The sequence below is a fragment of the Mustela putorius genome, unplaced genomic scaffold, assembly GCF_011764305.1.
Source record: "Mustela putorius furo isolate JIRA1106 unplaced genomic scaffold, ASM1176430v1.1 tig00000854_pilon_pilon_pilon, whole genome shotgun sequence".
Classification (NCBI taxonomy): domain Eukaryota; kingdom Metazoa; phylum Chordata; class Mammalia; order Carnivora; family Mustelidae; genus Mustela; species Mustela putorius.
Window position 1 is genome coordinate 4,653,476 of NW_025421496.1, and position 27,564 is coordinate 4,681,039.

Below are 27,564 nucleotides of genomic sequence, written 5' to 3' on the forward strand. Positions count from 1 at the left end.
GGTATATAAAATCGAGGTAATTCAACCAATTATTTCTTTGATTTGGTTTAAAGAAGTAATTAGCTTTGCCCCATGGCCTTGTGTTTTTAATGTGCAAAAAGAGGGTAATAGCCATGTTTCGAAAGGCCCAGGATATTATGGTTATAAAATATTCTTTTTGTGTCATTATATTTTTGATTCTGAGACCTTACTAATTCTAGTGGGACAGAATAATTATTCACTTTGAAATTAGGTTGAAAGTAAAAGTTCCTGAATCACTGTTCCTCCCCTTTTGAGTGCGACGGCTGATCATTTGAATTTCGGATTTTTAAATTTTACTTCTTTGCTTTCTCTCAGTGGTTTAGATTATTGGTTTCTGGGGATGAGTTGTGAGAGAAAAGGGGGATGTACTGTTTTGGAATTTCTTGTATTTTCTACCACCCCAAAGCACTAAAATTTATAAGACGTTGCACTGAGCAGTAGTTTGGCACATTGGTTTCTTTTCAGAGTTTTTATTTATTTATTATTTTTATTTTTATTTTTTAAAAGATTTTATTTATTTATTTGACAGAGAGAAATCACAAGTAGATGGAGAGGCAGGCAGAGAGAGAGAGAGGGAAGCAGGCCCCCGCTGAGCAGAGAGCCCGATGCGGGACTCGATCCCAGGACCCCGAGATCACGACCCGAGCCGAAGGCAGCGGCCCAACCCACTGAGCCACCCAGGCACCCCTCTTTTCAGAGTTTTTAGTCACTTTGATTCAGAATAAAGGAACTTTCAGTAAGGTGACTGGAATGTTCCTGGGGAAACTTGAAGAAGCATGTTCAGCTCTTAACGTTCATGGTGATAAACATAATCTTTATGGTTTTCTGAGCAAACTGAAGATCTTGTGACTTAGACTTAGCTTTCACGTGCATTCATAGAATTTGGAAATTTAATTCTGGCCCAGTGAGGTTTCTGAGGTGGCCTCCAACGGTCATCATCATCAACAGCCTCAAATGTATGTATTCAGCATTTCTAGAACCTTTCTTACCTTGCCGTGTTCAGAAGGCATGGGGCACACCACATACAGGAGCAGCAGCGGGAGAGACCAGACCCTGCAGGACGCGAGGAGTTCCATTTGCTCCTGTCCCTCCTGGAGTCACCCGGACGGGACCTCACTCTCGGTCCTCCTTCATGTAGACATTTGCCTGCAGAGGGACAGTGGCCCGTCTCAGTCCGTCTTCCTGGTTCCTGCTGCTCTTTCCACCTCATCCAAAGCCTTCTTGCGTCAGCCGCTGTCCCGGGTGCTTTTGTCCCCAGTCTCAGACATTCGGCTGCGCACACCTGTGCATAACTGGCATCATTTCTTTTCCGGCCCGGCAGGCCTCTACATGCCCTGGACACGCATTTGTCAACGTAACACATTTAAGTTGCGCGGGAGCTTTACCTTGAAGTCTGTTTTCCCTTCTGGATTGTCCTTGTGCTGATGGCACCTGCATGTCCCCAGTCTCCGTGTGACTCCGCCTCCTCTCACCCTACCGTGGGCCAGAGCCACAGCTGCCGGTGCTGGCTTCTCAGGATTGTTCCAGTCCTTCCTTCTTGCTCCTTTTCACCTCACAGATTGAGGCTTGTACCTCCTCCTGGACTTCTGTAGTAATCTGCTTTGGTCCCATGTCTCGGCCGAGCTTCTCATCTGTGAACTCTGAGGCATGCCATGCCTCTGCCTTCTTAACGGCTTCTGGTGATGGAGTTCATGCCTCCTCAGAAATTTTCAACAACTCCTCATAAGCTTTTGAATCAAATCCAAACTCTGTAGCATGTGTTAAGTGGAAAAAAGAACAAAGCAAGTACAACAAAGCCCAGTTATAAATGTATACTTTGAAGGTGAGGGAATGCTTTTAGCTGCAAGCTTTTCTCAGGCGTCTGGTACTTTGGCTAGTTAGATGCTTAGCAACTCATTAAAGTTTCATTACCTCAGATGAAAACGTTCTAGGATTGATTGTGGTGATGCTTGCATACATCTGCGAATATACTAAAAACCACTGAATTGTATACTCTGGTTGAATGAATTGCAGGATATGGGAGTTATGTCCCAATAAAGCTGTTATTTAAAAAGTTTGTTACCCATAGTTTGTACAATTCCTGTGACACCTGTTGCAGTACAGTACGAACAATAAGGGGTGACCTAATGGCCTTAGTGATACTATTTATTAAGAAGATTACCTGATCAGTCAACAAGACAGTAAACAACGTGTGCTGGAGAGGATGTGGAGAAAGAGGAACGCTCTTACACTGTTGGTAGGAATGCAAGTTGGTGCAGCCGCTTTGGAAAATAGTGTGAAAATTCCTTAAGAAATTAAAAATAGAGCTACCCTATGACCCTGCAATTGCACCCCTGGGTATTTACCCCAAAGATACAGATGTAGTGAAAAGAAGGGACATCTGTACCCCAATATTCATAGCAGCAGTGGCCACAGTCACCAAACTGTGGAAAGAGCCAAGATGCCCTTTAGCAGACAAATGGATAAAGAAGATATAGTCTCTATATACAATGGAATATTACTCAGCCATCAGAAAGGATGAATACCCAACTTTTGTATCAACATAGACGGGACTAGAAGAGATTATGCTGAGTGAAATAAGTCAAGCAGAGAGAGTCAATTATCATATGGTTTCACTTACTTGTGGAGCATAAGGAATAACACGGAGGATATTGGGAGATGGAGAGGAGAAGTGAGTTGGGGGAAATCGGAGGGGGAGACGAGCCATAAGAGACCGAGGACTCTGAGAGACAAACTGAGGGTTTTGCAGGGGAGGGAGGTGGGGAGTTGCTTGAGCCTGGTGGTGGGTATTAAGGAGGGCATGTATTGCATGGAACACTGGGTGTGGTGCATAAACAACGAATTTTGGAAAGCTGAAAAAAAAATTAAATTAAAAAAAAAAGATTATATGATCAGGAGACATTTGCTCACTTATATTCCTAAACCTGTGTGTGTGGTATATCTAGAACATTGTGTAATAGTCATTCTGTTCAATATGTACTGTGTTAACAGTCTTTTTTTTTTTTTTTTAAAGTCAAGTCATTGATGAGTATAGTTAGGAAAGCCATACATAGAGAACACAATAAGCAAGTCGTTACTCTAGTGTCACCATTAGGCTAAGGCATTTGGTTTTTAAAGCCCTCTCCAACTCTGTATGTGTGTTGGGGGGGGTGCAGGGGGGAGGAGTGTTTGCAAAATGAAAATGTCATTCCACTTAGCAGGGCCTACTGATTCAGTATTTCCTTTCTAAAGAAAAAAAAATTTGTTTTACTATTTTGCATTCAGTTGATCTAGTTTCTGCCAACTTATTTGTTAGTTCAAGTAAGCAAGCACTACCTAGGTGATGTAAGTTTTCATTAAATGCACTAGTGACCTTTTTTCCCTTTTTTGTGATGAAGTATTTCAGGGAAAAGGTTGCATGTGAAAGGGCTGGTTTCTGGTTTTTTTACTAAAACTACTGTTACTGCCTAGCCTCAGATGTTATTATTAGTGCATTATTAGGTCAGTTTGTGAGAAGTCACATCTGAATGTATACTGACATAACTGGGCAGCATTTGTTGGGTCTGGTGGCCTAAAACCGAGGCTCATTCTGAGAGCCAAGCATTATCTCAGATTCTGGGTCTCTTCCTCTTTAACTGTGGTTTCTGCTTTTTGGAGCAGTTCCGTGGATTGTGAGCTAAGAGCAGAGGCTCATTTTAAATTATAAAAGGGTAATTAGTTTCCCTTCCTTTTTTTTTTTTAAATCAGTCAAATGGCAGCAAGTCATCCTATGTGTAAGCCTTACTAAACATTAATAAAGTGCACCAGTGTGCTTTTCCCTAATTTTGCTTCCTCAAGAAGCAGGTCCGGTTTTAAGACTGTCCTTTCTCATTTCCTGCCCAGATGTAGGTTGTACCTACATCTGTAGGTACAACCCTTCTGAGAAAGGAGTGTGCTCTATTCTCTTTTCAGGCAAAGGCAGATTTCCAAGGGCAACTTACTTGAGAATAAGGAAACAGGCACTTCTTGTTTATTTGAACTGAAGTCAACCGGTGCTATTTCTGAAAAAAGGAGCAGGGGTAAAAGCGGAAAGGGGAGCCCTGCTCTATCTCTGTTCTCTTCCATGTCTGTTACAATTCCTGGTCCGAACATGGGGGAAACATATGGCCATTAGACAAAATAAATTATGGGACACAATTTAAATTAATGAAACAAACCGCAGGGTGACTCTTCAATGATGATTTCTGGGGAAGTTGTCCGGCCATTTCTCTGTGGCTCTAGATAAACCTCTCTCGCTTTGGACAGCTCACCTGAATGCCCAAGGCGCGTGGCTGGGTTGCCCGGACATGGTTCAGATCTAAAAGAGCCAGGGGCACTTCGTGTCTCTATCTTCAGAGTTCTCTGCGCGTCAACTAGAAAGGGGCCACTTCCTCCCTCCAGTGGTTCATATTTCAGCTTTTTTTAAAAGGCTGAATCTTAAGAATTATTTTTGTGTGTGTGTTTCTAGGGGAAGTGAGAACTGAAGCCATTTCTTCATGCATCTCTCGATGGGATAGTTGGGGTGGCCTCCCATAAGGAGCCATTTGGAAATGACGGCTTTCACGAGCCTTTGTGGGGTGGTGTTCAGGCTCATGAGACACCCCAACAGGTACTATCGTTTTCGATTCATAGCCACATTTCACCCAAGGAGAGAATTTTTTTAAAAAATGGTGAACAATGCCTAGGTTTGGCTTCCTCGTGTGTGTTTGAACTGTGTTCTTTCTCTTCCTTTAAAAAAAAAAGGAAACATTTCTCTCAGTTGAGTTTTTGTGTTAATTAAATCTCAGATGCCACCGTAAATGGCAGACTCCTCCAGTCCCCACCAGCCTGATAATGGGCGCCTGTGAGCAGTCACTAACTCTTGCTGTCCATAAAACGTTCTCTCGAAGATCCTTTCATGCGTTCATGCTTACGAGGCAGACTTGGAACAGACAGTCCTTAGTATTCCTGGGGTCATTATTGGAAATGTTGGGGTGATATTCACCCAGAAGCATGTGGCGTTCTGCATTCTGTTGAACAGCCATGCGTTCCACGAGGCAATCAGACCACTGCTGCCCTTAATTGGAGCACTGCTCACTCCCTCCCGCACCTTAATTCCCCTACCTCAAAAGATAATTATTTTTAGAGGCTCCAAGTGAAGAGCCACATGAGCAAAAGAAAAAAGAAGTCTTGACATATTAACCTTGAAAGAAGACTACTACATTTCAATTAATATCGGAATACATCGTCAATAGGTTTTTTTCCTCCCTGCCCCGTGGAAAATCGAATGAATGATTTTTAATGCTGTACAACAGAGAAGAAAAAATCATAAAATCAGAAAACTGGAGGGAACCTTTGAGGTCATCCAGGCCGGTTCCCTTGTCATCAGCTCTCAGGGGCCAAGTGACCGTGTATTATTCCCTGTCCCCAGTGTCCCTCGACGTAGCTGGCTCCAGAGGGCCCCTGACTCCCGCGGATGCTCTTTGCAGGCTCCCCCACCCTGCTGTGGATTGTCTCCCGATGACATGATGTGAGGCGGAAAATGTCACTTTAGATCTGTCTTGGACCTTTCCCCCACGACAGATTTAATTCATTGCTGTCCCCAATGGAGGCCACGTGAGCCTTCCTGTCCTGAGGCCTTCAGAGAGATTCCCAGGTGTACCTGGTCATTTTCTGCCTGCCACGTTTTCAAAGTATGTGTGGAACCCCAAAACCTGGACCACCTACCTGCCCGTTTGTTCTTATCTGAAATAACTTAAAAATCTGTGGGTGGTTATTTATCCTAAGGGTTCCTTCCTTTTCAGGTATTTTTATTACAACTTGGTACTTTTGTGATATCTTCATGTATTCCAAGTAGTGACAGTGAAGTCCCAGTTTTCTCTAAAGAAATGTGTGCGTAGCAGTGTTGCCACCTTATGAATCTATTTTGTGTGTGTGTGTGTGTGTGTGTAACTTAGAGGCTTGAAAGTTTCCTTTCTTTTTACATAAAGAACTTTGTCTCATAGGAAATGAGATGATAACCCTGGTTTTGCAGTCTGCTCTGACTCATCCATTAGCACGAGGACCTCGGTCATGGCTGTGTCCTTGCCTTTGCTGGAGGCTAAGAGGATTTAGGACACAAATCACATCTTTTCTGTGGGTATCCTCCACATGAATTCAGTGGATTTTTTTTTTTTTTTTTTTGGCGTAGGTGCACACAGAGTGATTCCATTGGAACGAATAAACACTTCAAACTCAATGTGCCTCTTGGTACCCAAACCTTTTCCTCTTCAGGCCTCTCTGAGAATCTAGAACTTCTGTCCATCTACGTCACCCAAGCCCCAACGCCAGGAGTCATCTCTCTTCCCTCTCCTCCCCTTCCTACCCACTTCTCATCCATCTCCACCCAGACTAGGCCCAGAATCATTGCGCTTCTCTCCATCACGTCACCCGCCGTTATCCATTATCTTTTGCTTGGATTACTGAAACACCCTCCTGGCCTACCCTTACAGTCCACTCTTCACTTAGCAGTAATCAGACTGTATCACTTCCCTAGTTGAAATTCTCCAAAGCTGTCCAGTGTGCCTAAAATAAAATCCAGACCTGTTTCCTGAAATGCAGTACCCCATGTGATTAGCCTCGGCCTCTGTAGGCAGCAGAGCCAGCCTCTCTGTGACCTCCTGCGTCTCCCTCACTGCTCCAGTCACCATGCCTGGGCCGCACTGGCCCCTCTGGTCGTCCCCCCAACATGCCAGCCGAGCCTGTTCCCACCTTGACCTCTGTGTCAGCTGGTTCACTGCTTGGAATGCTCTTTCTTCCTAATTTTCTTGTGGCTGGATTCTAGATATTCAGATATCAGCTTAAGTGCACCTTCTTAGAAAGTCTTTTCTCGACTTCCCAAATTAAAGTAGCTGCTAGGTCATTCTGTAGGTCACCTGCGTGTCACCTGCCACTCACACTTGCATGGTGCCAGTGTGAGAGCAGGGACTCTGTCCTGTATGGTCGATTACTAGGCTAATAGCTGGCATGAAATATACACATAATAAAATTATGAACAATCTGTGCATACAATATTATTTTTTTAAAAGATTTTATTTATTTGAGAGATAGAGTGAGCAAGAGAGATACAGCACATGAGCAGAGGGAGAGGGAGATGCAGGCTCTCTTGCTGACCCGGGACCCCCATGCGGGGCTCGATCCCAGGACCCCGGGATCATGACCTGAGCTGAAGGCAGACGCTTAACCGACTCAGCCACCCAGGCGCCCTTTCGCTATGGTTTCAAATACTGAGATACTGGGGATGATTACCTCAGTTATTTTGAGGACTAGAAAATTAGAATCACATTTGAGCCTAGGGTAAGGTGAGTGAGGTAGTCACTTTGGCTATAGAATTTAAGGAAGCATGTCAGGTGCCAGTGTGGCACAGGACAGCACTGTCACTGATCCTGTCTTTATTTAAAAGATATATATATTATATATATATATATATATATTTTTTTTTTTTTTATTGCCCATCATGGGCTTTTGGCATTCACTGCATTGAGATATTTTTTTCTCTTAATTACTCAGTTTTTGCCTCTCCCCATCTAGCCCCGGATCAGACTGTTCTCTCATTTTCACATTGGATTTTGCATTATAAATTAAATCTAGTATTTGTTGAGTACCTACGATGTCCCAGTCACTATTAGATCAATTCACCGAAAATTCACAGCAGAGTTGTGAAGTAGGTAGTGGTATTGAAATGAGGAAAAAGTTGGAGAGACCGGGTGACTTACCCTGGTCCTAGAGCCATGGGGGGGGTGGTGCAGGGGTGGTGGCACAGGATAGACAGTCTATGCAGAACGTACCATGTGGGTAGGAGTAGACTCATGAAGTGGAAGGAGAGTAAGACCTTGAACATCCTGGCAGTTACTCCACTGTTCTTGAGAGGCCTTTAAAGGAATGCACTGAACGAGAATCTAAGGCTTAGGGAGGGACGGCCCATGGGCCACTTGGGTGGGGAAGGGGAAGAAGGGGGCACTCAAAGAATGTGTCAGATGCTTAAGGAGAGTCGCTGGGCTCTGTGTGTCTTCTTGATTGTCATTGGGAGTACATGAGGAGACATGAGAAAACTCCCCTATTTGGATCAAATATTTGATTATATGCAGAAATATTCCTATGACAATGTAACTTTTAAAGCCTGGAATGATTTTAGGGAAAGGTTTTTGATTTATTTAAAAAAAAAAAAAGTTACTGCACATCAGAATGACATATAGATGGATTAGTTAAGTGTAAAACATAAAGCCAAAACAAATGTGTATGTTTGGAACTGTTTAAAACATAAACCTAAATCACAGAGGAGATCAGATGAATGAATTAAGTACAGAATTTTAAGTTGATGTATCAGATTTTGTCATCAAATGGGAAGAAAAGGACAGGTTGAGGAAATATTTGTAATCAAAGTTTAATTTTCTTTTCTGTTTTTAAAAGATTGACTGATTGATTGATTGGACACACACACACACAGAGCACAAGCAGGCAGAATAGCAGGGAGAGGGGGAGGGAGAAGCAGGCTCCCTGCGGAGCAGGGAGTCTGATGCAGGGCTCCATCCCAGGACCCCAGGATCATGACCTGAGCTGAAGGCAGACGCTTAATGACTGAACCACCCAGGTGCCCCTTAATTTTCTATTAAAAATTAAATTGTTCTGGGATGCCTGGGAGGCTCACTGCTTCCCACCCCCGGCCACCTGCTTGTGATCTCTGTCAAATAAATAAATAAAATCTTAAAAAAAAAAAAAAAAACTAAATTGTTCTAAGAACCCCCCCCCCCCCACCACCAATAGCAGGTCCTCAAAAGAAAATGCAAGTTCATAGAAGGGATACAAATGACAAAGTATGAAATAAGTTCTCATAAGGAAAGATGTAAATTAAGATTAAGATTTAATTTTGTTTCTCAGATTGTAACTGTAGAAGGAGCATGGTGTTGGTAAATGGAAAGTGGGGCAGAGAAGGAAGGGTCTGATGGGTGTACCAACTGGTAAAACTGTTGAGGGGCCAAATAACTATGAGGCAGCTCCCCCCACCCCCAACTGTGTTTCTATCATATTCTCCTAAGGAAGTAGAGATTGAGGCGAAGGGTTTTCTTCAGGGATGTTTATCACAACATTATTTATAAAAGTGAAAAATTGGAAATACTCAAAATGTGTTACGACAAGGGAATTGTTAAATTATCACACATCCTCATGATGGCCCTTCACACAGTCATTAATCGCTCTTTCTGAAGCACAATTAGCATCTTGGAATGATTACCACAATATTTTATGTGAAAAACAACAATACAGTATTATTCCAGGTTTATTTTAGAACAAGGACAGAAAGAGATCGTTTGCCTAGAAAAGGAGACAGGGAAGAAAGATACCAAAATGTTAAAATTTCAACAATTTTGAAAACTCTCCCGGTTTTCTGAATTTTCTTTAGCAAATACTTACAGCTTTTATAAATTTGGAAAAAATGTTTTCTGAAAAGAAAGTTCATGAGGATGTAAGGTTGGGAGCCCCCGGACAGACGGGATCTCTGTAGGTTCTAGTTCATTTCCTTCTATTTTGTTGTCAACCGGCAGAATCATTGAGTGAGTCCCTTCTCCTCCTTTGCAAACCAAGTAAGCTCAGAGCTTCTCAGACTTTTCCTCTGATCACACTCAGAGGCAGAAGAGCATGAACATGCCCTCCTAAAGTGCACTCCTGAAGGAGAAAAGATGGGGGAGGGAATCTCAAAGTAACCCCCTGGGGGCGCCTGGCTGGCTTAATTGGTGGAGCACCTGACTCTTGAACTTGGGTTCGTGAGTTCAAGTCCCATATTGGGTGCAGAGTTTGCTTTAAAAAAAAGAAAAGTAAAAACAAACAGGGAAAAGGCAACCTCCTGAACAAATTTTAGTGTGAAAATTCATGTAAACTTCCCCTTCATCTCCAAACTATACTGTTACTAGTTTATGAAATTTTAAAAAATTGAGATATAATTTATATACCAGGATATCCAACATTTAAAAGTATACATTCTAATGGTTTTTACTACATTCAGAGGCTTATGCCACCAACGGATGTTAGTTTTTAATACACGGATGTTTACCATGGATGCTCTGTGGTAAAATTGACTCTCCAGGAAATTATACCTTTTGAGTAACCTCGACGGCACGGCAGGTCCCTTTCCCGGGAGGTTTTTTTTACCACATTGAGAAGCCCAGGACTAGATGAAATTCTAGGTATTTTCAACAAATTGCATTTTCAGTGTATTTTGCCCATCTTTCCTTTAAAACCACCTTACCTGGATGAGTTATTATTAGTAGCCCTGGTTACCACAAATTTCCCCATCTTTTCCATTTCCGCTCACAGTGGGTGATGATAACTAACTTCATTTCATTTCTGTGCTGTATTTTTTAAACTGTCCTAGTACCTTCTGCCAGACCTTGTCAGGGATAAAGAGTCTTTTAAGGAGAGGAAGTTATGGTGACTCTTGTGTCAGAGCTGGTCGTTTCAAGCGCAGGGTCCCAATTTAAGTGGAGGAAAACATGCAGAAGGCAGAATGCACATATCTTAAAGTAGACAGCCCGAGATGTGGACGGCACATGGATTGAGTTTGGTTTCGGTGTTTTAAAATTTAATCTCAGTACTATTAATTCTTTGCAGGTGGGGCTTGATGATGTGCTTGTGGGTACAAAATTCCTCCCTGAAATTTCTGGTTCTGCTTTATCCAAGATTAGGTGGAAGCAGTCCAAGTTCAGCTTTGATGGTGCTGAGATTCCATGTCTTAGACTCTTGGCCTAAACCAGCAGGCCTTATTAAGTACAGTTCCGTGGGTTATAATTGAGCTCCACAAGGCTTGGGTCTGTTCTTAGCCTTTCTCTTTCTGGTTGCTGGCCAATCAAGAGGGCAGGACAGGGGCATTTGGCCCGAGCCTTCACATTAATTAAAGGCTTCAGATGTAGATTTCTGATGGTTTGACAATATCTCCAAATACAGTCATGAAAGGCACTGGCAGGACAAAACGAATATACTCATTGTATAACTTTAAATACCACAGTTTTTATAACTCAGTTTTGGCATTTCTTCTTTTTCCCGGGAGCCTGAAAAAAAAAAGTGGCAGCGCTGTGGGTCTCCCTCAGCTTGTAAGAGGCCACGAGAAGGCATATTTTCTGCCTTTTTTTTTTCCAGTGAAGGAAATGAAGCAGGAGGATCCTTCAAGTTCCTGATAGTGTAGTGTCCATTGACTGTTTTCCAGGGCTAGTGTGTGGCAGTCGGGGACACTCGTGCCTTTCAGAGCAGTGACGGCAGTCACTGACACTTTGAGGGCACTGAGCAAGTCACCAACACCTTGAGGGCACCGAGCAAGTCTTGTATATGCGTGGATTGTGCTTCGGAGCTCTGTTGATAAAAGTGTAATCCAAGAAGCCAACTTGAGTTTGAGGGAAGGCACTGATGGATCCATAATCCATTGCCGTTAAGAAGTGAATGAAATACTGGATTTCAGACTCTGCGGGTTCAGGATGGTGGGAGATATGGCATGATAAGCACCGTCCTACCTTTAGAGGTGAATTGGACAGAACTGTTTATGGCTTTCATTGTGCAAACGGGCAGGATAATCAGTGTCGTCCTGTAGATGCTTTGGGTGAGTAGGACGCGAGAGTAGATGTGGATTTGTGGTAGAAGCTGTGTGTGGAAGTCCTCTTGTGTTGAAAAGATCGTGTAAAAGCCTAAAATGGAAGCATCAGATGGTCCTGTGTGCGACTGTGTATATGGCTCATACGTTCTGTCCTAACTTACGAAGTGACGTCTTCCACAATGGAATATGAAATTTTTATTTGATTTCGTTCTGATGGAAAGGCATGTGAAGTGATGCAGGGATTGCTCTCTATGCTTAATCCTGGGTAGGGAGGGAAAAAACCCAAGTATCCCTCAAAGCCAGATATGCATGCTGGGTTATAGTCCCCCCTCCCCTTTAAAAAGATTTTATTTTTAAGTAATCTCTACACCCAATTTGGGGCTTAAACTCACAACCCAAGATCAGCAGTTGCATGCTCTACCGACTGGGCCAGTCAGACACCCCATGTGTGCCCTCTTTAATAGCATGATTATTGCAGAGTCTTATTTCTGGGTGTTTTGATGAGCGAGGCCAAGAAAAGGCAGAATACCTACTGAAAGGTAGAACAACTTTTCTGGGGAAAATTTTTACCCATATTTATAGAGACCATTAAAAGAGAAAATACAGCATTGTGGGGGTGCATACCCTTGTGTGTGTTGATGTGCTTGTTAAAGTTGTTAAGTGACTTGATTGGAGATGTGTTCAAATTAGCAAAAATGAGTACCTCCCCCACTTTCATGGAAGGGCTCGCTGCTAGATCTAGATCAGGAAGGGAGGGAAAAATGAAACAAAATGAAACCCAAGAGGGAGACAAACCATAAGAGACTCTTAATCTCAGGAAACAAACTGAGGGTTGCTCGAGTAGGGGGTGTTTGGGAGGAATGGCGTGGCTGGGTGTTGGATGCTGGGGAGACTACGGGCTATGGTGAATGCTGGGAATTGTATAAGGCTGGTGATGCACAGACCTGTACCCCTGAAGCAAATAGTACATTATATGTTATTTTAAAAAAATAAAATAAATGGGATGTAATTAAAAAAAAAAAGAGTTATTTATGCCCTGTGCTATGAAAAGAGGTTAGCCAACTGGGTTTGCAGAGAATCTACTAGCAGAAAAGTCTGCTTTCTCTCATTCAGATATATAGAATTGTGAAGTCTTTCAAACTCCTCATTTGGCCTTAGGAAACCACCATTTTACAGAATTCGAGAACAGCTTTTTTTTTTCTTTGTACCACATTTTTTTTTTTCATATTCATTGTGAGTAGATGGTTAAAATGTCCGTTTCAAATCCTGAGAATGTTGTATAGCTCTATAAAAATAGGAGAACAACATGATATTTGGCTTGCACATTAATTAAGAATAGTTCATTTGTCTCCATGATAGAACTCTTTCAGTGGAACAAAGAAGCTGCATTTTTTTGCTCAGTAGAGGTTTTCAGTCCATATACTTCTTGTTGGGGGACTAAATCCATCATTAGTACAGAATGATACATCAGTTGACTACTTTTATCTTCTACCTACAGTATTTGACCGACACAGACATTCTCTTCTATGGAGCTCTGCCTTCTCTCTGACTTGGCTGTATTTATATAGTAACATCACAGGGTGAACATTAAGTTCACGGGTGAAACTTATCTGGGAGGGATGGCCAGTCAGTTGGAAGATGGTGCAGAGTTTCAAAATGGGTCTCCACTAATCGAAGCAGTATTCAGAAACTCAGAATTAGATTAAATGGATAAAAGTTGGGTGAAGTCAAAGCCATCATAAGGTATTCTTAGCCAGTGGGCAGTAGAAGCTAATTCCCCTGGATTTAGGGCAGTCGTGACAAAGAAAATAGTGACAAACCCAAACTGGGTAGCCGAGGGCTGGGCCAAACCCTTACCTTGCCTGTTACTGGCCGTGGCATCTTTGCCTGAGGACTCATCCCTCCAAGGCCTCTTCTTCTTTGTGAAATGAGGATAAAGACCTCTATCTCACAGGTTTTTGAAAGGATGAAATGACAATATGTTTGCAAGTTCTTGGCAAAGTGTAAAGGGTTGCACACAGATTTGTTTTGATTTCCTTGATAAGAGAGGACATTCAGGAGGTGGAGACCATAGTTTCTCTGTTGGTGTTAGAGACTGGTCTTGGGGTGTGTGTGTGTGTGTGTGTGTGTGCGCGCACGTTCTGGGGATGGGTGGCTACTACAGTATTTATTCAGACTTTGGGGGAGAATCAGGCTCTGTCATTTCTTCATCTCAGTTGGCCTCTGCGAGAGTGTCAGGACAGTGAGCTGGTGACCAGCGAGCTCTTAAGTGACTAGCAAGCACTTCATGAATAAGGTTTATACAGAAAGGGACTCTGTCATGTTAGTGAGCTTCCCCCGCTTCCCTTGTGGCATTTGTACCAGTCAGAGTCCCAGTGGGAAATCTATGGCACACTCCATCTGGGTGGCCGAGGGGACTTCTAGAAGGGGACAAAGTCACTAGCGGCTGGCCCTAGCCCAGCAAGAGGAGAGAGCAGTCACAGGAACCCAGAGAGGGTAGCTGTATGGGGTGGGGGGCACCCAGTGGGAGCTGTGGCCTCTAAAGGAGATACCGTGTCTCTCTAGGGAGTGAGCCGCAGGGAGAATGACTCCTCCTCATTTTCTTGCTCTCTGGTCTCCTCCTCATGTCTTCTATATACTAAACCCAAGACAAAGATGAAGACAAGGGAGCTGTTGATGTCAACACCTTAGGGACCAGCCTCCTGGGGCACTGAGCAAGGCAAGAGAATGGAGAGGGACAATCCCTCGGTGTGTCTGGGGCAATAGGAACAAATCTTACTTTGGAGATGATGTCTGGATTCTTTTTTCTTTCCCCTTTCCTTGCTCCCCTTCATTCATTGGTCATTCGTTCATCATTAGTATCCAAAAAGATACCAAGCATTGACTGCTGTTGCCTGGCAGAACTGCAGTGATACATAAGCCATAAAAATATAATTTTTATGTTTTAGATTTTATACCCACCCAAATGAGGACATAAAAGCTGCTCTGCCAGCCAGGAGGAAGAGGCTGTAATGCCTGCTTCTCTTTCCTTTGCTTCTCGTGCCATTAGCCTCACATATGAAGATGTCTTTTGGTTTTTGTTGTGGAAAAACCTAGCAAGGATTCTGATTTGATGATTGTGTCTTTGGTGGGACCCTCCAAGCAGACCATTGCCCCTGGGATAGGGATAATAAAGAAGCAATCTGGATTTCTTTTTCCCTGCATACTTTGAAATGCTTGGGAGAGTAAAGAGACTTGTTGTTTTCTATAAATTCTGCATCGACAATGAGAATCAGTTTCATGACTTGATTTCGACCAGAGGTGCTACTTTTAAGATACTTTGGGTTTTGTTTTTTCTTTTTTTTTTTTCCTCCTTTATTCATGGTTGGGATGATCAAATAGTTTTTTTAAACTCTTGGGATGCAGCTCGTTAAAATGGGTTGATGGCATTCACATGGCGCTGTTAACTTTATAGTTCAAGGACTCCAGATCACTTATTAAAAGTCATATGAAAATGATAACGTTGCTGCTGACCCGGGACTGCGGAGCTAGAAAGCCTCTTCCTCTGTCACTGGGCAAGGCTTCTGTGTTTACTCGGACATCTGTAGTCATTTAAGCTTGCTTCTGTGAAAACTGTAATACTTACTTGAGTCTTTCATGATGGTTTAGAAAGATGAAAATGAAATCTAATCCCCAGAAAAACAAAATGAAGTTAGGACAGATGCTGTATTCCTAGCTTTCAGTCTGAAACACCTTGTAGGTTGGAAGTGGCAGTAAAGATTCGCCGGCCTCCTCTGTATTGTATGCTTACCTGTTTCATATCCAAATAGGTACTGTCAGTGTTTTTCTACCCTCTTAGGGTCACGGATAAGCCTTCTCTACACCATTTGGTTTATTGATAAGAGAGATAGTTATTGTTTTGGAAATCTCAAGGAAGCCTGGAAGTGAGCAAAAAAATGTTCAGAAATGAAGTGACGTACAGAAGAAGCCACCTCCATTTGGAAAAATGAATTTTTACATTAGTAGTTTTAGATCCGTTGTGGAAGAAATAGGTTGTCACTCAGTGATAGGAGCCCATCTTTGTCTTTTCTTACTCCGTGGCCATTGGGAGCTTTGTTAGGGATTGACCTCAGGCTTATGGTAACAGAAAAAGGGGTGTTGAAAAGGGGAAAAATAAGAGTGTGGAAGAGAAAAATCCAGTCACAGTAAATTTGTGTATCATGCTGTTAGTCAAGAATGGGCAGAAGGAAGGAGTGTCACTGTGACTTCTCTGAATTAGGCGATTCCTTGAAATAACTCAGCTGCATACAGTAGCTACTGCTGTCCCCCAAATTCCTGCTTATCTGGGTGCTCTGCTCTCCATGTGTATGTACCATCTTGAAGTGAAAGAAAATGTCGAGAAATTTCAAGGCATTTTTGTCCTACGGCTCTGCACAGCCTTTGTGTAAGTGCATTGTCGTTTCCAGATCCAAATCCTGCTTTCCCGCCCAGCCTCTTGGAAGGCTTTCAGATATTCTCCGGGGAGGAGAGCCTTATCAAGTGTGTGTGCACTTCCAAAGATGCAGATTTCATTGTTTCTTCTAAGATACATGGTTACAAATCACTATCCAAATTCCGTGCTGAGTGGCTTCCAAAGAGGCGACAGGTTGTGTGTGTGTCTGTGTGTGTGTGTGTGTGTGTGTGTGTGTGTACGCGCGTGCGCACGTGCTTAAGCTCCATTCGCCTCCCAAGTGCGTTCTCGTCCTCCAGTGTGGCTGCATGTTCTCTGCAGGTGGCATTGCCCCCGCCAGGGAGGGTGCCATCCTGTGATGCTCCTCCAGCCGTCCGCGCGAGGGTGCGACGTCCATGCCGCCGTGTCTAGCTTAGTTGTCCGGGCGACTGTGAGAAGGTGTCACGGTCTGATGACCTCTTTTGCTGTGGTCCATCTTGCAGGGACGGGAGAGAGCGGCAAGAGTACGTTTATCAAGCAGATGAGAATCATCCACGGGTCGGGCTACTCTGATGAAGACAAAAGGGGCTTCACCAAGCTGGTGTATCAGAACATCTTCACGGCCATGCAGGCTATGATCAGAGCCATGGACACGCTCAAGATCCCCTACAAGTACGAGCATAATAAGGTAGGCCTGGCTCCTTCTGGGAACTGTGGGCAAAGCCATGCATGGTGCGGATGCTGTCTTCACATGGCTGGGTGGGACAGTGGGTTTTCGAAGCATACATTTTTCATCTCATCCTAAGTGGGACATTTAATGGTTCAGTATGTTCTTTATCGTTTTTTTTTTTTCCCCCTTAAGTCTTTTAAGTCCCATCTCTGCACAATTAGAGTCATGTTCGTAGTGATATCGGTGGAAGGCACATTTGGATGTTCGACGATAAATATACGGAGGTTTAGAATTCTGGGGGGCGCCCCCTTACATTCATAAGACAGGGTTGTAAGTTCAGGACACATTGACCAAAGTGAGGGAATTCAAAGTAGAGGCAGTGGCCTTGCTTCCCTGCCTTCCTTCCCTCTTTGTGCTTCCTTGAAGGAAAAAAAAAAAAAAAGAACAAAAACAGCTTAAGAGCATTCTGTCCGTTTTAATTTTGGATTTCGTGACTTCCTGTCAGTAGTACCACAGGCTTAATTTTATTTCAGAGTAGGTCCATCTGTCACTTCCAATAACCTTTCAAACATGTTTCTCTGTAGTTGGGTAACAGTCATGCAAACTTCTAAAATCACTTGAGAAGGAAGGAGAAGTGAGGAGAAGAAAAAAAATTGAAATCTTCTCAGGGCATGTAGGTGTTGACCTTCTAGTAATCGGGTAAACCTCACCTTTTGTTGACGGAACACTGCATTTGCACCTACACTGGTTTGAGAGCCTCCCTTCAAGTCTTCCAGTCAGTGCTCTTGATAATTTATTCTTAAAAATGTTTCCATATACCAGGTCAGTATGTGACAGCAAGAAGCTGGCATGCTCACTGTGACTCATAATCTGAGAGTTAACTCAATGTGAATCATGGGTAAAATAAAGCAGTGCTGTGTATCTCTCCTTCTCGTACCATCTAGAAGCTTCTAAATGTACAGATCATCTTAAAATCCGGCATTTATTTTTCTTGGACGTTTCCTTGAAATTGCCTGGTTCTTTCTTATCTAACTGATACTCTGGCACTTAGTTTTCCAATGGTGATGGGAGAGAGTCTCCCACCAGGAACAGAGAGTCTCTCCACAAAGAAGCTTTCCTGTTTGTATCCGCAAGAGTGAGAATGATCTGGGCAGGTTCACAAGCCTGGGAATGTGGTGCCTGAACCAGCTGAGGCTGCCTGGAGAGCGAACAGTCTAAATTTAGAAGGATCAGGGTTGTCTCCCACCCCCCGGCCCCACCCCCTCCAAGAAATCTCAGTGTAATGAGTTTCTGAAATAGTGGCATGCTTGTCTCATTGCGGTTGGGAGAAGATTCTATGGAGGGAGCTGTCTTTTAAGGCCCACAGCTTGTGCCAGTCTACAGTTATTTGATAAGATCATGATCTGATGGGTTCTGGCTGAATTAATCACATGGGTGGTATGACATACAGTTGACCCTTGCACAACGTGGGGATTAGGGGTGCCAACCCCCTGTGCAGGCAACAATCTATGGGTAACTTTTGACTCCTCCAAGACTTAGCTAATAGCCTACTGTTGACCTGAAGCCTTACCAATAACATAAACAGTCGATTAACATGTATTTTGTGTGTTACGTGTATTATACACGTATTGTTAAAAGAAAGCAAGCTAGAGAAAAGAAAACGTTGTTAAGGAAATCATAAGGAAGACAAAATACATTTTCTATGCCGTACTGTATTTATCCAAAAAATCCATGTATCAGTGTACCTGCAGGGCTCAAACCTGTGTTTTTCAAGGGTCAGCTGTGTGTGTGTGTGTGTGTGTGTGTGTACCATATTGGCAATATGTTTTATAGGTACCTATAAGACATATATTGTCAGTTAACACTTAATACAACATTAACCGTTAATACAAGGAATCTCCCTTAATCATGCACAGAAATCATCTTCCTGGGATGTTCAGAAGAATAGTTCAGGATCTTGCTTCAGTGTTAGCTTCTCACATGAGGCCCATTGATTGTACCATTACACAGATGTGGAAGATGGAGTGGAACTTACACCTTCTTCATGTAACACATTGAAGAATGTGTAACAACATGTGTTACTTGAGCTCTTTGTATCAGTTATAATTAAGTAGCTGTTACTGTGATGAATACCATTCAGTTAAAAATCATCATCATAAAAAGTTACAATAATGTGATTCTTCTCCAATATCATAATTATTCTGTGGAATCTTCTCACATCTCTTGATTGCTTAATACACTCCCTAATATAGGGACATGAGTGTGTGCTAACCTCTGAGTTTCTCAGTAGGTTTAATCCCCCTTAGTTTATAATATAAATTACTTTCCCATTGTTCCATTTTCTTTCTAACGTACACATATTCTGAAACATCACTCCTTGCTTCATCCATTAACGTCCCAAGCTCTGCCCACTCCTTGCCTTCGTTAACGCTTATTAAGGACATAATGTCTTTCTCCTCCACCGAACTGCCACTTCCTCCTAGAGTTCTTCTCTGCTCACATCCTCCCCTGCTCCCCAGCCCATTGCACTAAGTAATCCCACCCTGCTGTAGCAGAAACCGTAGTGGAGTGTTTATAATTGCCTAACTTACATTCATTATGATGACTTGTGGGAGTTGGTCTTGTTTTCCCAGCTCGTCTCAAAGCTTCTTGAAAGTAGATGATGTCACTTGCACGTCAGCGTTTTTCAGGTTCCCAGCATCATACCTTGTACATAGTAGAGGCTCAAAAAATACCGTTTTATGAACGGGCAAGTCATTCATCCCCTTAGACAACTGAACGTCTCCTCGTCTGCCTCCAGGTTGTTGAAATGCTTATTCAGATCAACAGATCACTGTTGAAATGATTTTATGTGTGTAAGGAAATCAGTGCAGTGTGGTGTCAGAGGTGCAGAGAAGTTTCCTGAGGACTGGGCAGAAATTGACACTCCAGAAGAAGTCAAGGGCATTGCTAACGTGGCGGCACTTTGGGGTGGAGGAATGGCAGGAGTAGATGTTAAGGAAAAGCGGTGTGACTGTGTTGGCCAACTTACCTTGAGCAAGATTGTTATAGAGGAGAACTAGAAAATAAAATTTAAAAATGGTTTAGAATTTGTTTCTGAAAAGTTTTGAATCCAGGCTAAGAAGTTTGAATTTTATTTTCTTGTCTTTATGAGACCCATTTAGTAATAATATTTTTTGTTTCAGTTAGAATTTTCTATGAAAGTTTTTGGTTATAATATACTCTCTATAAATAGTTTAAAGAATTTGGTGTGCATTTTATTAGCAATTACTTGAAAGCAGTGCACTGTGATTTATATGATTTTGTGGCACTAAAGATGTAAAAAATGTAGTTTTTATAAAAGCTTCTTTGCATCTACAGCCACATTGGTCATACTATATGGTACTAACATAAATAAAAACAAACACGTTCTAATATTTTTCTCCTAACTTTGTACTTGCTTCTGAGTTCATGTATTTTACAGAGCAAAATATAGATTAAAAATGGTATGGCTTATTCTTAACGGGAAAATTGTTCACAGTTTCATTTGCGGTGAATTCGTTCTAGCAGTGGGAATACCACACCAGAATATTGGAATTTTTTGGCTCCTGGGTAGTGTCACTGCATTGAATTGAGAGTCCCACTGGTTTGTTGGGGGGCTGGTGCTATGGTCAGAGGGAGTCCAGGCCACTCTCTGCCCTAAATGGTGGTGTGGCATCCCCGCCTTTTTTGTAGACCTTACCCAGTGTTCCAGGGATTGGCTAGCTCAGGAATAGCTTGGGATAAATTAAAACTTTTACCAAAAGAAAGATCAAATTTCCCCTGGGTGAGTATCCACTATGGCGTTCTTGAATTTTCTTTGGCAAACTAGTAACGTTTATAGGTGAGCTGCTTGGACTCTGCCCAAGTGAGAGAATATATCTGGAGACTTCTTCTGAATATACTGTGAGCTAGGGTTGGTTTTCTCCCAAATATTACTTTGCCATTTCCTTAAACACAACTGTTGATAGCTAATGTTAAAAGGGATGAAGTGTTTGTCACTTAGTCAAATCAAAAGATACATTTAATGGTACAAGGCATTTGACTGTGACATTCCTCTGTCATTTTCTACTCTCCAAAAGGGAGAATTTTCATCACCCTTATTTTTTGGTTTCCCATCTTATACAGACCTGTTCTTCTGATTATTGGTTGTTTGGGTGCTGAAATCAACTCTTGATGAAAAGGAAGAGATAAAAAATTTCAGGGCCCACATGGCTAAGAACTATCCTGGATTATGGGGGGGGGGGGGAGGAAACAGACGACGAGGCATTGGTGCCTGATTTTCATGTACTTGTTATCCGTGGCTGGGGGTTGGCCTTCCTGCCTCGCCTGTTGATCATTCCTGGGCAGGTGCCTTATTTTCTCAGACTGCACAGTACGTTCTGGTGAGCGCGCTTCTTGTTTTGTCGTTCATTGTCTCCACGACAGGCTACACGTGCTGCTGCTTTTTGGAGATTACCCCAGATTAAAATATCCTCATATCCCCTTTCCCGTTGGCTTACAGTTTCTGTGGACTGTGATACCAGGCTATTCTTAGGGACAGTTTCAAAGTATTGACAGGTTTTTGCTGCTTTGTCCAGTCCCAGCAAGAGAAAAGAAAAAGAAAAGAGGAAACAGTCCCAGCTGCTTCCTCATGCAGTGAACTCAGGATGATTACTGAGTAGAACTCAGCTACTTGCTGATGTTGACTAGACAGTGTTACCTTTTCTTCTAGTTGCTGCTTTTAGACTTGGAGGTCTGGATGACTAGGGCTCCCTTAGCACCAAAGGCTGCAGTTGCCTTTGTCCAGCCAGGAGTTTCCAGGGTTGACACCTGTTACCCTTTGTCCTGGCGGGAAAGTGGCTGAGAGCACGTTGCTGCAGTACCTCTGTCCTCCCTGAGCTCTCTGAGAAAGGGCTTGCGCCGGGACAATACCTCTTTAAACACTTTCACAGCTTTCTGAATTTTCTGCACTTCCCGAGAAGTCTAAGATACCAGAAGCCGTGTTTTGGAAGAGAACATAGCCAGGATTCTGGAGAACTTGCCAGTTTTTTCCTGCCTTTGATCAGTTGCACAAAAAATGGTTGTACTACATTCTCCAACGTGAAGGAATTTGCTTAGTTTACAAAATGCTGAGAGACTGATTTCCTTTTAATATTTCTCACCTACAGAATAAGGACATAATAAAAGTAGAACTTACTAATAAGCATGTATTCTAATCTGTTCCTCCTGAGAGTTGTATCAGTCCGTGTTCTGTGTTTGCAAGCAGCAGAAGCCAACCCTGGCTAGCTTAATTGGAACAAGGGTTTCACGAGAATGTGAGGGGACCTGGAGAAGTCTGGAGAAGCGGAAGGGCGAGTTTCTGGAAACCAGAACAGGTCTGGTGAACTCATCTGTGAGGTGGCTGAACCCTGACCATTTTCATTCTTCTGCCACTCCATTCAAAACTCAGATTCTTGGGGAAACGTGCCTGAGAAGTCCGGCCTGGATTCTGTGCTCGCTCTTTGGCTGGCGATTGGATTGACAGTTCCTGAGGGAAACCAGGGTGCAGTGACAAGAAGACGGAATGATGCTGTCACACATCACCATTCTCACTGGTCAGCCACGCTGTCAATTTAGAGAATAAAATGACCTCTGGATGCTCTATGGAGGAAGGCCATCCAGTTTTGTTCCACACTTGCTAAGCCTGTCTGAAAGTACAGCTTCCCAGAATGGGGGTGTGGAGAGGTTGAGGGGTTAATGGCTTCGTAACACTTATATATGAAGGAAGTAGCTGAATTGGAGCCCAAGCCCCAGATAGCTGAGTAACCTTGGCATTGCCATATTTTTCCCCTAAGCCTCAATTTCCTTTCTCTCTAAGCCTGAGTGTCCCCATCTGTAAAATGGGACAGATAATAATAGGATTATTTCAAGTATGAAAATGTCTTATAGGTGATAAATAAAAAGGAGGTTGCCACTTGTTATAAGATGAGTCCCCGTGGAGGTGATGAACACTGTTAATCATCTGTATTCATCAAGAATAAAGAAACAGGGGCGCCTGGGTGGCTCAGTGGGTTAAAGCCTCTGCCTTCGGCTCAGGTCATGATCTCAGGGTCTTGGCATTGAGCCCCGCGTCGGGCTCTCTGCTCAGCAGGGAGCCTGCTTCCTCCTCTCTCTCTGCCTGCCTCTCTGCCTACTTGTGATCTCTGTCTGTCAAATAAATAAAATCTTAAAAAAAAAAAAAAAGAATAAGACAAACAGAAAGTCATTTAAATAGCATGACCAGGTATAGGAGGTATCTGAGGGAAACTTTCCTCCAAGTGACAGTCATTGAAATGGGACACCAAGGAAGGTACAGAAATCTTCCTATCTGGATGTGTTCAAAAATAGAATGTATTTTTAACACGTGAAATTCTTGAAGGCGTTTTTGCTAAAATAAGACAAGGGATGGACTGGACACCCTCTGAAACCGTTGCTAGCACGGTTTTCCCTCATGCTGATTCTGTGATTCCAAAACTCTAAGAAAGCTATTGTCACTTTGTTATAATTTAAATCTCTTCCCTTTCTGGAACTTTGTCCGTTCCAGGGCACTTAACAAAAATTAAAACCAAAGACAAGAAACAAGAGATTTTCTTTGATAGTTTTTTTAAAAAAATATATTTTTTAAAATTTATTTGATAGAGAGGGAGTAAGCACAAGCAGGGGGAGTGGCAGGCAGAGGGAGAGGAAGAAGCAGACTCCCTGCTGAGCAAGGAGCCCAATGCATCCCCCAGGACCCCAATGGGGGGACGGGGATCATGACCTGAGCCAAAGGCAGAGGGGTAACTGGGTAACTGACTGAGCCGCCCAGATGTCCCAAAGCAAGAGCTTGTAAGTGACAGTGATCTCTAGCCCAATGGAGACCTTTCTTTGTATTTAAATCCCGTGAGTGATTGTAATATTTATGTCCACGTAGGTTTTTTTTTGTTTCCCCTTTTAAATGGTGTTCAAAGGTCAAAATTTTAAAAAATCAAAGACAAAACAGAACAAAGGTCAACATCAGATGCAGGTTTTGGAGAGGTTGTCAGTGATAGCATGTCAGTTGGGTTGTTGACTACTGGCCACCGAAGACAGTCTGCACCTTCTCCTAGGAACACTTGGTACTCCTGCTTCTCTGAATCTGAGTTTTCTTTTTAATAAAGAGTCTAAGGGGATCTCGAGACTTTTCCTGACCAACTTGATCTGAGGTTGGTTTACAGCCTCCTCCCTTCTCTCTAGGACTTTTTTTTTTTTTTAATTATTTATTTATTTGACAGACAGAGATCACAAGTAGGCTGAGAGACAGGCAGAGAGAGAGGAGGAAGCAGGCTCCCTGCTGAGCAGAGAGCTGACATGGGGCTCGATCCCAGGACCTTGGGTTCATGACCCGAGGCTTTAACCCACTGAGCCATCCATCCAGGCGCCCCATCTTTTGGGCTCTGGTTAGGAGTTGAATCACCACTGATTCTCCTGTAGCTTTATCACCTTTCAGAATTTCTTCACATGCTTTCTTTTCTCTTTTAGTATCTGGCAAATACTGTGTAGGCACATTTTTGTCTCCTCACTCTGTCTTTGTTTCCCTGCAGTTCTTTATTCATTTTATAAAACCTGATGGCCATGTAAAAATAGAAGATTGTAAAATTTGTTAAAAATCCCTTTCTCTTGGCTAAAATAATCCTAAGGCAGGCCATAGCATTTATCCAGGGTGGGCATCTTTTTGTGTGTGTTTTGGATTTTTTAAAAAGATTTATTTTATTTCATTTTATTTGAGAGAATGAGTGAGTGGCTGCTCGTGTGTGAGTTGGGAGAAGGGTAGAGGGAGAGGGAGAAAATCCCAAGCAGACTCCACACTGAGGCAAAGCATGTCACACGGCTCGATCCCACAACAGCCCTGAGATCACCTGAGTGGAAACCAGGAGTCAGACACTTAATCGGCTGAGCCACCCAGGTGCCCTCAGCGTGAGCATTTCAAGTTCAGTTTTATCAGAGGAGGGCTCTGAAGCACAGCAGTAGAATGAAGCAGACCGTTGATTTATTTTTTGGTTACATATGGAAGAGTGTATACAGCATCAGTATTAAGCCACATGTGCTCTTCCATTGTGAACACATTTGCATCCACATCTGCCGATCTGGATCAGGTGACCAAACGCCCAGAAGCCTCCTCCTCCTGCGTTCCAGTCAACGCCCCTGACTCCCACAGGGCGACCACCTCCTGACTTCTAATACCATGATTACTTGTGTGTGTGTGAACTTTGTATGAATGGAAGCGTCTAGTGTATACTCCTTTCTGTCCGGTGTATTCCGCTCAACATTACATTTGTGGCATTCACCCAGTGACCCATGACTTGTCACTGTGATTCACTTTTTCTCATTTCCATATGTATAATAGCGATGCCCTGTAGAACTTTATCAGAACGCTTCATGTCTGTGCTGGATAGTCTGGTAGACACCAGCCACATGTGGCCATTGAGCCTGTGAAGTGTGGTTAGTCTGACTGAGGAACTGAATTTTTATTTTTATTTTATCTTATTAAGTTACATTAAAACTTACATGTGACTAGTGGCTCTGTATTGGGCAGCACTGTTGTATAATCCATTTTATCAATATGACACATTGTATATCCCATTGTTAATACAAGTTTGGGTATTTCTGGCTTTTACAAATAATGCCATTATAAACATTCCCATACCCGTCTTTTCATGAACATAACCATGCATTTCTTCAGATTATGTACCTGGAATTTGGAATTGCTGAATCGAAGCGATGGGTCTGTTTAGTTTCAGTAGATACTACCAAAGATTTTCCCAGAATGACTGTACCAATTTACACTTCTCCCACATATTGATGAGAATTCTAGTTGCTCCATATCCTTGACAGCTCTTGGTATTATTAGTCTTTTCATTTTAGCTAATCTAGTACCTGGATAGTGGTATCACATTTTGTTTTAATTTGCATTTCTTTGACAACCAGGGATGTTGACCACTTTCATATGTTCATTGGCTTTGGTTCTTTAAGAAAACCACTTTTTACTCTTTTTTCCTGCTAGTTGTCTGATTTCTTATTGTTTTGTGGGGATCTTTTATATATTAAGGACATACATTTCTGTTGAGTAAATGTATTGAAAATATGTTCTCCAGTTTGTGGCTTGCTTTTAATTTTCTTGGTTCCTTCAGTGGAAAGAAATTCTTATCATTTACCCCCTTCTGACTAGTGTTTTTTGTATCCTTTTAAAGTAATTTTTGCCTTCTTTAAGGTCTTGTAGATTATCTACTGGTTTGTTTTCTGAATTGTTGGGGTTTTTTTGCTTTTTACATTTAGCTCTAAAAATCCATTCAGATGGATTGTAAAGAGTGATGTGAGGCAGAGGGCCAAATTTTTACTTTTTTCATACGGATATCTAATTAACCCAACTCATTTATTGAAAAGTCCTTCATTTACCAAGTGCAGTTGCAGATCAAGTTATGGTGTGTATGTGCATTTTGTGGCTGAATGGTCTTTTCTGATTCATTGGTCTATTTTGTGTATCTTTATGTCTGTACTGTATTAAAGGCTAACCTTTGCATTGAGTTTATCTTTAAAAATTTTTTAAAAGATTTTATTCATTTTGAGAGAGAGCGCGCGAGCAAGCAGTAGGGGGTGGGGCAGAGAGAGAGAGGGAGAGACAGAGACTCTCGAGTAGACTCCGCATGGAGCATGAACCTGACAGACGACCCAGTCTTACAACCCTGAGATCATGACCTGAGCTGAAACCGAGAGTCAGGCACTTAACCAGCTGAGCCACCCAGGCTCCCCTGCATTGACTTTAACATCAGAGAGTGTGAGTCATTCAGCTTTGGTTTTACTCTCAAGATTGTACAAGTGCTAGATATATTTGCTTATGATTAAAGGTACCTTTTGGGAGGAACATTTCTTTAACTGGTGGTAGATTTCCTGGGATGAATCTGAATGTTTTGATTGTTCTCTGTAATATACGGGGCTTCCCCTTCCTTGAGACCTCTCATTTTCTTATTTCACGTGTGTTGGCTGCATCGCTCAGTAGAAGGACATCTATTTTTCCTGGATTAATAATGTGACATTTTTATTATCAAGCAGCTCACTTGCAAAGGGTGGTGGAGCTGCTGTACATGGTTTTGCGTTACTCAGCAGGGTCATGTTCTTTCTCACTGGAGCATTTCCTTTAACCAGATTGGTGCCACCCTGTGAAGGCAGTGGGCTTTGACCAAGCTCCCCTCCACAAATCCCTTTTTAGGCAGCGCTGCTCTGCACCACGTACATTTGGCACCAGAATCCCTTCTTATTTCCTGTCTTCACGATCTGTAGCCAGCTGGGAGGGCTGGATAGGCTTACCTGGGTTTTCTTTTTTGTTGTTGTGTGGTCTCCAGCTGTTGTGGGGCTCCATGTAAGAGGTGTAGCTTGGGAGGAAGGTAATGTGAGCTGGTTTAGCCCTTTTGTTAGCTACAGTATTTTAATCCCATTACGTATAATTTTTATTCACTTATACCTTAATGAAGATACTGGGAGGCATCTGATTTTGGTGAAGCAGAGGCTGAAGGGCAGTCAGAACCGTAGGCACATATCCACACACGCATATGTATGTGCACACTCATGTATAATTGATGTCTTAGGCATCCTTTGGAAATTTCCACATATTTAAATATGTGGGGATAACACTGATAAAATACTACTTTCCTTTCCATATCATACCTATATAATGACTGTCTTTATTTTTTTTTTTAAGACTTTATATATATTTATTTATTTGACAGACAGAGATCACATGTAGGCAGAGAGGCAGGCAGAGAGAGAAGGGGAAACAGGCTTCCTGCTGAGCCCGATGCCCCTAATGACTGTCTTTAGGTAATGTTTCCTCAGCTTACCAAT

The 27,564-nt window shown here is 42.6% G+C and overlaps 1 protein-coding gene across 1 annotated transcript in view; it reads left to right on the forward strand.

Moving 5' to 3' along the window:
* The window catches only part of GNAQ (G protein subunit alpha q), a 305,806-nt gene that overhangs the window by 87,381 nt on the left and 190,861 nt on the right, over nucleotides 1-27,564 (forward strand). Inside the window, exon 2 of the mRNA XM_045085365.1 lies at nucleotides 16,523-16,707. Coding sequence (XP_044941300.1) covers nucleotides 16,523-16,707 — 185 coding nt within the window. The remainder of the gene's footprint in view (nucleotides 1-16,522; nucleotides 16,708-27,564) is intronic.